The following is a 13283-nucleotide window of genomic DNA, read 5'->3' as shown; positions in this document are numbered from 1 at the left end:
TGTCTTCCCTTAGACATAACACTGTTTATTGCAATGGCAAATGCTATTCCACTTATTACACTCCCTTGAGGAATGCCATTCTCCCACTTCAAATGGTAAGACTGGACATTCCCAACCATGTATTGGAAATACTTTTCTGAGAAGGACTGTATAAAAATGGGGAACTGCTACAGAAACCCAACCTGCAACAAAATACTATGCATCCAGGCGATATCATAGGTCATTTCCAAATCTAAGAATACACTGATGAGGTGTTGCTTATATAGGAAATCTTGCTGAATCATTGCTTCTAGCAGGTTCAGATTATTAAGTGTGTAGTGATATTTCCTGAAACTGCTATGGGAGTGATTTAGTAGTGTTCTGGTTTTGGGAACCCACACTTGGTGCCAACTGACCATACATTCCAATATCTTTCCTACACAGTTAGTTAGATTGACTCTACAACTATTGGGGTTAGTACGATCCTTCCATAGTTTTAAAAAATCATGATTAAAATAGATTCTTTCCATGAGTGGGGAAGAGCTCTCGATTTCATTGCAGATTCAAAGCAGGACCTCCTTCGGCTACAGATTCAAATGTTTCAACAAGCTATAGCTTGTCAAGTCATAACCGAGCCCAGTATCACAAGCTATTGAGAATCCAGAATCCAATTCCGAAAGGGAGAAAGGGCAGTTGTATTGCTCCATTTTGGTGGAACAGAAATTCCAACCAAACCTTTCCTTTATTATATGATAATGACAAAAAGCTGGGTCCAGTCTAGAATCAGCCTGCTAACATTAGGAGGCATCCCTGCTCTCATACAGCTGCTACTGACAGTCCTTATCCTAATGGCCTCTGATACTTGACTTGTGGATCTACTGGTGGAGTTCAGGAACTCTTGCCAAGACCTCTGCTTACTCTTTTGAATAAGTCTTCTTGTCTGCTGAAAGGCTGCAAGATTCTAATCTGTAGGGCACTGATTGAACCTTGCATAGCCACATTCCACCAAGAGAAAGGCTTCCTCATAAGTGCTCCTGGTGACTTGGGGATGGATGCATCAGCACCTTGGCTAATCATGGCTGTAATGTGATCCTCCCATTCCTGGACACATACATAATGCTCGAAATCAGTTAACTGGCTGTAAAGTGTCCAGCCTGGCTTTATGAGGAGCCATCACAGTGGCCTCCTTTCCGGATCTGCTACATCTTGCAGAAGGATCCAGATGGAATAGTGGTCACTTTCATGAACATCACCACCCACTTCACACTGGTCAGCATCTGAAATGGCAAGTAAGCAAAAGGAGAGGTCAGTGGCATGGATAAACCAGTAGCTGAAATGAGTAGCTTGACCCACGTTTATCAATATAATGTTTCCAGTTTGCAAGAGACCCTCAATCTCTCGACCCCCTGGAGCAAGGATTGTTGGACTCAACATTGCCCTGTGTGCATTATAATCTCTTAGAGGAGAAAGGGATGGGGCAGTTCAGCTGTAAACTGTTTGAGGTTCTCACCATCAACAGGCTAATGGGGCAGTAGATACACAGACCTTTATCATGACAGCCACCGTTCGTAGTGTTATTGTTAAGTGCACAGGTGAGAAATGGAATACGTCCTTGACAAACATCCCTATCCCACCTTTCATGCTGTCACCAGTAAGGTTGTCTTTCCTGTGGAGGTGAGCCTCCAAGTACAGGTGTGTTAGTACGTTTAAAATGAATGTCTTCGAAACAGATGCAGAAAGGTCTGTTCTGTACAAGATGTCTCAATTCCTCAAAATGAGGCCTGTATGCATTCACACTGCAAAGAAGTACTGAAGCCATTCTAGCATCATGGTTTTAACTTAGCACTACCTTTGAGTTGAGACAGTGACGCATTGGTAGAGTGAGGGGGAGTCGAGGGGCTTTCTGGGTTCTGGTGATGAGGCAGCCAACACTAAGCTGTCTTCCTCAACAGTCAGTATGACATTTGATGGCACTCAGGGAAGTTTGCAGTCTGAATGTCTTGATTCTTTCTCTTCAAGATTGATTAACAAAGTGGTCATGGTTGTCTGCATTGCTATGTCCTTACTCTGTCTGCATTGACAGGTATAAGGGCAGGCATGGGTGCTGTTTCACTGGGCATCGTTCCTGGTGAAGCATCTATCTTGATGACAGGTTTCTTCATCAAGGTCACAAGAAATGGCAAAGAAACGAGGTTTTTTGACATCGTATTCATTCTTGGCTTCTGCCTCAGGGGCTCTTCTTGAATTTTTCGTCCTTCAGCAAATAGCAGAAAGTCTTAGCTACAGACTGTATGGCTTCCACAACAGTTGATGCAGATGCTGACAGTCAGTGCCAGATTTGTGGGCTGCCTTTTCATATTTCCCATAAGCTGCTTCACTTCAGCAATTTAATGCTGTGAGTCCAAGTCACTGGCATTTATAGCATTTATACAAGGGTACTCTGCCATGACATGCTCAGGTAACAGTGGAGAACTGAAGTTCACCCTGAAAGTGGTGACTTCTCAATCTCTCTCTCATTCCTTCACATTTTTTGTTGAACATTGATTACTGTCTGTGACACACAGTTTCATTTCAGTTCCAAGATACTCAAACCCATATTATCATGGCATGTGACCACAAACTTGTGAGAGTTGAGGAAGTTGTGCATGCATTAATTAATTAATTTCATAAAAGCTATGACATTATCAAAGTTTTTTGACTTCCTTAGATGTTCCACTGTTAGTTTCAACCACCAAGAAACCACTTCTTAACTGTTTAATGGACTGAAAGAAGAAAATCACAACACCAGAAAATAATGTAGAGTAACAAAATTTTGGGACTACATTTATCTAGGTAACATGTTTAAGTGATTAACACTGTAAGATCATAAGATAAAGTAAGCAGGAGATAAGTCATTGTAGATGCTGAATGCAAGAAAGCAAATGTGCATGCAGTGTGTTGTAGGTACTGGATGTTAGCTTGTGGGATGGAGTTCCATGCCTGTTTCCACATGGTCGGTCAATACAAGGACCGTAAATGCTGATTGTGGGTGACGCTGGAGTTTTAGTCCGATGATGTCCCATATGTGCTCAACTGGAGACAGATCTCGTGATCAAATGAGCCAAAGCAATATGTTGACACACTGCAGGGCATGTTGGGTAACAAAAGAGGTATGAGGGTGACCATTATCCTATAGAAAACACCCACGGAATGTTTTTCCATGAAAAGCAGCACTGCAGGTCGTATCACCAGGTTGATGTACTAATTTGTAATCGGTTGTGTGGGATAACCACGAGACTGTGGTCATATGAAATCGCACGCCAGACCATAACCCCAGGTGTAGGTCCAGTGTGTCTAGCATGAAGACAAACTGGTTGCAGGCTTCGTCTGGCCTCCTAACCAACACATGGCCATCACTGTCATTAAGGCAGAACCAATTTCGTAAGAAAACACAACAGACTTCTACCCAGCTGTCCAATGAGCTCTTGCTTGACACCACTGGAGCTGCAAATGGTGGTGGTTTGGAGTCAGTGGAATGCACGCTAAAGGGCATCTGGCTTGGAGCTGTGGTTTAAGCAATCTATTTTTAACAGTTCAGTGCATCACTGTAATGGCAACTAATCCTTAAACTGCAGCAGCATATGCAGTATGATGTGGCAGTGCCATACCCCAAACACAATGGTCTTCCCTCTTGGTAATGCCACGTAGCCATCCAGAGCCTGGTCATCTCATAGCCGTGCAGTCTCGTGACCACCACTGCCAGAAACCATGTACAGTGGATACATTCCTATTAAGTCTTTTTGCAATATCACAGAAGGAGCATCCAGTTCTCATAGCCCTATTACAGCACCTTGTTTAAACTCTGTGAGGTATTGATAATGGCGTGTCACCTTAAAGGCATTTTTGACTCGCATCAACTCAACACGTCCAATCTCATCCTAACTGTGGCACTATTAGTACCATTCTGATGGTGCAAAATTTGAATAGCCACAATCTTTTAGATGTAGAAACACCTACCAACTTCCATTTGTTCTGTACCACCACTACTTTGCGTTGATGTTTTTTCCATCAGTGTGGTTTCTGAGGCATGAGAAAGCCCTTCAAAGACTTTATGAACATAGGGAGGGGAGAGGAGGGGAGGGGGCGACACACTCTCAAATGGTCCTCTCCTTGCTCTTGATCACTGGAAAAACATTCCGATTTATGACTTCTTGAGACCTGTTAATAAATACTGATGCTATTAAGAAGTGCACCACTCCACTGAAAGGGAACAGATGGCTTCAATATCTCTATTGATGCAAGAGTTACATGGTTAAACACACAACAAATCTATATGCTGCTCTCCATACCTTCAAATATACCTTGTTTCAGTTTCTTTAACTGTACACAAACAAAAGTGGTGCAAGTTTTAAGTGATTCAGTCTATAAAATGCTGATGTAACACTGAAGATACTAGAGTGACTAAATTTCTTGCAAGTATGCACCTTCGTGATGTGAATTAATGTAAATGTCAGCTGCCAGAGGTGAAGTAGAAGCAAGATTTACATCATTTGATAGTATTTCATTAAGCTCTAAAAACAATTCTGACAGTGTACCAGTGAACAAATATAAAATTCACACTAGACAAAAAACTGGTTTCACCAGTGACTTCATCAAAAAGGAAGAAGCAAAAGGAATTGCAAGAGATTTATTTTTGAATTTAGACTTTTTAGACCTACAAGAGTGCCCACTTGCCAGAGGTGTTGCCTTCCCTGAAATAGACAGCAGGGACTTCTGAGATAAGGCACCAATGGCAGGAAATTACTATTTCAGGTGATGCAAGATATTCAAGGAGAAATGTGTGTGTGATATTCGTTACCTAACTGTTTCACAGAAAACAATTGCCGGCCTCACTGACTATCATGGCTCTACCCTTTTCTTTTTTATTAATTACAACTGTGTGAGGTGTCTACAGAAGAGTTTGCTCAGTACAGAAACCAGCAAACATTCATTTCATTTATTGTGCAGCAGAATGTGGTGCCCATTAAGCTGAATGAATGTACATTTAGATGTTTCCAACAGGTGTCATCCTAAGTGGGAAAATTTATCACCATGGATAGGAACTAATACAAACTGGATTGCCTGAAGCTACTCTGAACTGACCAAGGTTCTCAACAACGAGTTGTCAGCACAGAAGAATCTGAGGATGTTTGGTTTGTGAGGCGTTCAACTGTGCAGTCATCAGCACCCGTACACAGCCCGATTTTCACGCAGTCCACTGTCACAAATGATGATGATAATGATGATGATGACAATATGATGAGGGCAACACAAACACCCAGTCCCTGGGCAGAGCAAATCCTCAGAATTTGTGGAGATGATGCTGATCATGTGGGAGACAACTCACCAACAGGAATTTATTAACTTGCTCAGGAAATTCATACTTCAAAGGACAGTGAGTGAAGAGTACTGTTGGAGTGCCAATTACACTCAGACTTCTTTCACTGGATCATTCGGCACCATGCTATAGAGTCATTAAGTACTTGCATGGTTGTGGCCCCATCAACACACAGAAATCGTACTGTTCCTGCCTGAGTTCGAACCTCCCCATGTATGCCAAGGAGTATGCGCCCATCATGACTGGGGCATGGAGACTCAGAGCAACAGTGCTGATGGGGAGAGCCCCCGTTTGGAGGGAGTGGCACCATGACAGATAATTCGTATATGAAGTGGACAAAGCTTTCTCCTTATATTGGTCATACAGCCCTAATAGTCTCTTCAGAAGGAAAAACCTCGTCAATGCAGTGAGACCCCAGAATGTTTTCTTCCCTGGTTGCGTTGGGGGAGAAACATCCAGCTAAGTGATCAGCAGAGAAATACTCCCACCAATACTTATTTTGTACAAGGACAGATGGGATCCTTTTCGACCACAAAGCTGTTATTCTTTGTAGAGACTATAGAGGACGAGTTTGGGGAAGTCGCAGCCGCCTCCAAAATGAAGAGTGGATCAGTTTTGATTAAAATATCATCCCCTTTTCTTGGCCTAGCCACAAGCATTGCTTCCTGTTGACAAAATGGGTAACATTCCAGTGCCCATCACTCCCATAATAGTCTAGACATGCTTCCAGGCATCATTTTCCATCATGGCCTCCTCCCGCAGTAGGGGGCCAAAGGACAATAGGGTAGCTACTGGGGCCTTAATCTTGGTCTTTGAGGGCGATTCACTGCTGGAAAAGGTCAGTGTAATTGTTTACTGATGTGATATGAAAGCATATGTCATCCCCCACTCCTACCCTTCCCGCCCCGCCCTCCCCCAAGCGGTGTTCCAAATGTATTAAATTCTAGCATGTCTTCACATTGTAATGCTATTCCAGTCTGTAAGGATTGTGGACAACTGTTGCACATGAACATTCTTTGTGCTCCCCCCCCCCCCCCCTCCCCTCCCTGTCTATGTCAACTGTTGAGTGCACCATTCTCCCTGGTAACCATATTGCACTGTCTTTCAGAGAGAAAAATATGCAAGAATATAAGACTGAACAGACTGACATGCCAAGAGGTCAAGAAAAAGTGTGAGCGTCTGCAGCCTGTGCATATAACAATGTCATACACTACAGCTACGACGACATCGCCATCTTTGCCAACAGTACTCTCACCTCTTACAGCTCACACTATCGAGTAGATGGAGACAACCTCATGAATCCATGGATCCAATATGTCAGCAGGGCACAGTTCAAGTTGGTGGAAGCTCTGTAATGGTGTGGGGCGTGTGCAGTTTGAGTGATATGGGACCCCCAATCTGTCTAGATATGACTGACAGGTGACACATACATAAGCATCCTATCTGATCACCTGCATCCATTTATGTCCATTATGCATTCCGATTAACTTTGTCAGTTCCGCAGGACAATGCAACACCCCACACATCCACAATTGCTACAGAGTGGCTCCATGAACACTCTTTTGAGTTTAAACACTTCCACTGGCTACTGAACTCCCCAGGCATGAACATTATTGAGCGTATCTGGGATGTCTTGCAACGTGCTGTTCAGAAGAGATCTGCACCCCCTCATACTATTACAGATTTATGGATAACCCTACAGGATTCATGGTGTCAATTACCGCCAGTTCCACTTCAGACATTAGTCTGTGTCCATGCCACATCGTGTTGCGGCACTTCTGCATGCTTGCGGGAGTCCTACACGATATTAGGCAGGTGTACCAGTTTCTTTGGCTCTTCAGTGTATTTTATAGTAAGGCAAAATTTTATGCACTACTGTAATATATATCCTGAAACTGGTGTCTGTCTTGAATATTTATTATGAGCTTATTTTTTGCAATACATTGCAAGTTTTGTCTACACTAATAAAAAAAATAATCATTTCCAGCCATTAGTTCCTTGCTTGATGGTACACAGTTTCGCACGATATACTATCTTCATCATTGTAATTGTCAACCCTCACCCCACATGTGCCCCTCAAAAGGTAGGGACAATCTGTATAGTTTTTCACTACTAATTATCAGACAGTTTGTTAACCATAATTATTTTTGATTTAGCACAGTTATGTAAGAACTTACAACAGTTGCTGTCTTCAATTATGTACTACCACTCTTATTAATTAAAAAAAAATAATAAGAAACCTGTTTAGAGGTGAGGTGTGAAAAAAAGAGACTTCAGACCAAGACCGGAAAACAATTAATTGACTCTGTATGAATTACATGCATGAAAATCTGATTACACCATGAAAGCTAAGAGGTTTCCCAAGTATAATTTTTGGAATGAGCTGACACTGAATATTTGTAAGTGCAGAGTAGTAGTTTAGTCAATACTAAATAGAATCCAATTTGGCACAAAACTCCATACAAATCATAATGAGGTAAACATCACATCCTGTCCAAATGCTATTTTCTCATGACTGCAAGAAAATGAAATCAGCTAAAACTGCGCCTCTGTGGATGGGAGAAGAATGAAACAGCTTTATTAACAATAGGTTATTGCAGTATTAGCGAGTGCTTATACGAGGTGCATTCAAGTTCTAAGGCCTCCAATTTTTTTTCTCCTAACTGGAAAGAGATATAACCTTGCGCATTGTTTTAAAATCAGGCTGCGTTCATTGTCAATACGTCCCAGAGATGGTAGCACCGTACAGCAGATGGAATTTTACCGCCAGCGGCTAGAATGAGAACTGTTTTAAATACTTAAAATGGCGACGTTTTCCTTACTTGAACAGCGTGCAATCATTCGTTTTCTGAATTTGCGTGGTGTGAAACAAATTGAAATTCATCGACAGTTGAAGGAGACATGTGGTGATGGAGTTATGGATGTGTCGAAAGTGCGTTCGTGGGTGCGACAGTTTAATGAAGGCAGAACATCGTGTGACAACAAACCGAAACAACCTCGGGCTCGCACAAACCGGTCTGACGACATGATCGAGAAAGTGGAGAGAATTGTTTTGGGGGATCGCCGAATGACTGTCGAACAGATCGCCTCCAGAGTTGGCATTTCTGTGGGTTCTGTGCACACAATCCTGCATGACGACCTGAAAATGCGAAAAGTGTCATCCAGGTGGGTGCCACGAATGCTGACGGACAACCACATGGCTGCCCGTGTGGCATGTTGCCAAGCAATGTTGATGCGCAATGACAGCATGAATGGGACTTTCTTTTCATCGGTTGTGACAATGGATGAGACGTGGATGCTATTTTTCAATCCAGAAACAAAGCGCCAGTCAGCTCAATGGAAGCACACAGATTCACCGCCACCAAAAAAATTTCGGGTAACCGCCAGTGCTGAAAAAATGATGGTGTCCATGTTCTGGGACAGCGAGGGTGTAATCCTTACCCATTGCGTTCCAAAGGGCACTACGGTAACAGGTGCATCCTACGAAAATGTTTTGAAGAACGAATTCCTTCCTGCATTGCAACAAAAACGTCCGGGAGGGGCTGTGCGTGTGCTGTTTCACCAAGACAACACACCAGCACATCGAGCTAACATTACGCAACAGTTTCTTCATGATAACAACTTTGAAGTGATTCCTCATGCTCCCTACTCACCTGACCTGGCTCCTAGTGACTTTTGGCTTTTTCCAACAATGAAAGACACTCTCCGTGGCCGCACATTCACCAGCCGTGCTGCTATTGCCTCAGCGATTTTCCAGTGGTCAAAACAGACTCCTAAAGAAGCCTTCGCCGCTGCCATGGAATCACGGCATCAGCATTGTGAAAAATGGGTACGTCTGCAGGGTGATTACGTCGAGAAGTAACGCCAGTTTCATAGATTTAGGGTGAGTAGTTAATTAGAAAAAAAATCAGAGGCCTTAGAACTTGAATGCACCTCGTACTGCCACGTGAACAATAGTGCAGAAAATCTGGACACAACATATGAGAAAATCTCCTCCTTGGCACTAAGACAGTAAGTAATTAAGGCGATTCTCTACTGGATCTACACACCCTTCACAATATGATGAATGTCAAAAGTTCATTCAAACGCCAGAAAGATTACCAGCCTCAAGTAGCAAGCGAGACAACACAGATATGTGGACGGTGAACTGTGTGTTTTAAATTCTTATCATAATATAAATGGCTGAATAACAGTTTTCCTATATGGGTATCCGATGAGATGAAACTGGACAATGGCCAACAAATGAGCAAATTGTGACATCAATTTTTCCTTGTTATGGTATATCGAAGTACAACATGTATAACAGAAAATAACAGGATTTTTATGCACTACAAACTGTCATTAAGCAAGAAATTATAGGCATGCTTTGAAATGTGCAGCAGTGAGTCCTTCAAACAATTCAGCATGACAGTAAAAATGAATCAAATGCTGGTGCTCACAGTAAGGCGAAGGAGGGATGAGACCTACACTACATTCTACAAACTGATAGAAGTCATTATTCACAGTCTTATAGTGTTAACATTCCCTGGAATTTCAGAAAGAGGGAAATATTTATCAAATGAATTCGTTTACCAAGTATAGATGAGTTCTCTGTTACAGAAGGCATCATTTGGTAATTGATTAAGGAGTTATTTTTACATCTTCATCAGCTGAATATGCAATGGCAACAATAAAACCAATTCCTCCAATTATAAGTTGCCATACATGCCTCAGAACGTTTTTGCAAAATTTCACCCCACCATCCCATGTAATACAATTTACAACCACCCTTTACAGGACTTCCCATACAAATTATTTTCAAACATAAAATTTTTATTTTGCATTCCATTCTAGCAGGTATGATGTTCTCATAATACCCATGTTGGTAAACATATTTCCTAATACTGGAAATTTTTGATTGTTTTTATGCAGGTTAACTTTACAGTTTTATGGTTGAAAGGCTGAAATTAGTTGTTAGTTCTTGAAACCTGTCACAAATATGGTACTACATTTGTCTAAGCTGGAGCCATATCAAGGTTCTCTCACTTGTTTCTAGGTTTCCAATTGGTAATCTGTCTTTTACAGAGCTCATTTTGTGTATTTCTAAAACACTTTTCCAAGCAGTTTTCTGGATGACAATTTATTTTGTAATTCTAGCTTTATATTTTTGCAATATCATCATTACATTTCCATGTTTTAACAACAATTTATTCAAGTTTTAACACCAATGTAAGACTAGTATGCAGTTCCTTAAGAAGAATCTTCAGGCTGCATATAGGGATTCTAACAATGTTTGAAAAAAATCTTTAAAAATTATGTGTAACACATATAAAATGCTATCATTTATTACCTAGGACAAACCTTAAAAACAATATCGTAGAAAGAGCAGTTGTCAATCCAATGAAACTGTAGCAAACTGAACAAACTGCCAGGACAAACATGAGAATTTGATATCTTCCATAGATGTCACTCCAACTTCCCTGAAAATTTAACATAGGTCATTTATTAGAAATTATTATGTCAGGTATAATGTAAAAGTAAGTGTACAACACACAGTTTTCGCATTACTTTATCTATGGAAAACCAGAGGAATGAATAAGTTTATGGATAAAGCAACAGTAAAAATTAATTACAAACCTTTACAAATTCACACAACCTCACAGTTACTGATTCACCTTTGTACGTTTCAAAATTACTGAGATTATTACTGATGTTGACCAGTTTGTTTCAGCTGTTATAACAAGACTTACTAGCTTACACTTTTTTAGCTGTTGCTTTAACTGAGGAAGAAAGCAGAAAATATAACCATATGATGCCCAAAAATTCTGAAAGGTTGGTGTTCCATAGCTTGATCAACAAACTTAAATGATTATAACCACATATTGTTGCTACCATATGGTTTCACTCAAGACATAGTACTTGGACCATTTATGTTGTCTCAGAAGCAAGTATAATATACCTGGGACACAGCATTATTGTAACCAGTCAGTTTGTCATAGGTAGAAGCAACGGATAATTTCTTGGTTATCCATTCCTGTGACAAGCAAACTAGACACATATTTTTAGTTCAAAGGTGTATACCAAGGGTTAACATTGCCATGCTTTATGACCTTGCTACAGTAATTTCAACATTAAAGTTTCACATGGAGGTCACAGGTAGCATGCTATGACAACCAGAAGATTCCAGCAGAACTGGAATCAAAGTTAGGAGGGAACACAGAACACTTATCACCAGCAGGACACCCACAGCAATTTGAGCAGGAAATGAATAATTGAAGAATAAAATGAACAACTTTATTGAATTTCTGTGCATAATGTAATTTGCATCCTAGTCTACATGGGCATCTGCATAAATATTTGCAAGAAAGGGAAATATTCTAAAATTAAACAATGGGAAGACCTGAATGGCCTTGATAGTTAAATATTCCAAAATAATTATTTTTACAAGGGGCATTCAATAAGAAATGCAATGCACTTTTTCTGAAAGCAGGTTGGTCTCATTCAGGATTCCAATACACCATATTATTCCACACTCTTTGCTGCAAAATATTTCCAACATAATCTACATTCAATATGACAGCATTATGCCACCTTACTGTTAAGGCCTGGATGCCTGCATGGTACCACTCTACTGGTTGATGTTGGAGCCAACATCTTGCTGCATCAATAACCTTCTCCTCAACCATGTATTGTTCCCCATGGAGTGCATCCTTCACTGGGCAAACAGACGAAAGTCTGAAGGTGTGAGATCCGGGCTGTAGCATGGATGAGAAAGAACAGTCCGATGGGGTTTTGCAAGATTCTCCCAGGTGCACACCCTTGCGAGGCTGTGCACTGTCATGGAGAAGGAGAAGTGCACTTTTTGTGGTGACAAATACCCTGAAGTTGTTTCTTTAATTTCCTGAGGGTAGCACAACACACTTCAGAGTCGATTGTTGTACCATGAGGAAGGATATCAAACAGAATAACCCCTTCAGAGTCCCAGAAGACCATCACCCTGACTTCACCAGCTGAGGGTGCAGCTTCGAACTTTTTCTTTGGGGGAGAGTTGGTATGGCATCACTCCACAGATTACCATTTTGTTTCCAGTTCAAAGTGATGAACATGATTCATTGTGGCAATGTTAAACAAAAAAATGTTAATATCGGCCTCATAACGTCCAAAGAGTTCTGCACAGATGGTCCTTTCTTGCTCTTTATGGTCATACGTTAGGCAGCAAGGGATCCAACATGCACACACCTTCAAGTACTCCAACTGTGGGATGAGTATGTCACCACTACCAACTACACTCCTGGAAATTGAAATAAGAACACCGTGAATTCATTACCCCAGGAAGGGGAAACTTTGACACATTCCTGGGGTCAGATACATCATGTGATCACACTGACAGAACCACAGGCACATAGACACAGGCAACAGAGCATGCACAATGTCGGCACTAGTACAGTGTATATCCACCTTTCGCAGCAATGCAGGCTGCTATTCTCCCGTGGAGATGATCGTAGAGATGCTGGATGTAGTCCTGTGGAACAGCTTGCCATGCCATTTCCACCTGGCGCCTCAGTTGGACCAGCGTTCGTGCTGGACGTGCAGACCGCGTGAGACGACGCTTCATCCAGTCCCAAACATGCTCAATGGGGGACAGATCCGGAGATCTTGCTGGCCAGGGTAGTTGACTTACACCTTCTAGAGCACGTTGGGTGGCACGGGATACATGCGGACGTGCATTGTCCTGTTGGAACAGCAAGTTCCCTTGCCGGTCTAGGAATGGTAGAACGATGGGTTCGATGACTGTTTGGATGTACCGTGCACTATTCAGTGTCCCCTCGACGATCACCAATGGTGTACGGCCAGTGTAGGAGATCGCTCCCCACACCATGATGCCGGGTGTTGGCCCTGTGTGCCTCGGTCGTATGCAGTCCCGATTGTGGCGCTCACCTGCACGGCGCCAAACACGCATACGACCATC

General features: G+C 41.9%; 1 protein-coding gene across 1 annotated transcript in view; it reads right to left on the bottom strand.

The window, feature by feature from the left end:
- The window catches only part of LOC126094211 (major facilitator superfamily domain-containing protein 9-like), a 46717-nt gene that overhangs the window by 17046 nt on the left and 16388 nt on the right, over positions 1 to 13283 (bottom strand). Inside the window, exon 3 of the mRNA XM_049908778.1 lies at positions 10665 to 10794. Coding sequence (XP_049764735.1) covers positions 10665 to 10794 — 130 coding nt within the window. The remainder of the gene's footprint in view (positions 1 to 10664; positions 10795 to 13283) is intronic.

This window comes from Schistocerca cancellata, chromosome 1, assembly GCF_023864275.1.
Source record: "Schistocerca cancellata isolate TAMUIC-IGC-003103 chromosome 1, iqSchCanc2.1, whole genome shotgun sequence".
Lineage (NCBI taxonomy): Eukaryota > Metazoa > Arthropoda > Insecta > Orthoptera > Acrididae > Schistocerca > Schistocerca cancellata.
The sequence above is the reverse complement of the archived record's forward strand: the minus strand, read 5'-3'. Positions and strand labels throughout refer to the sequence as shown.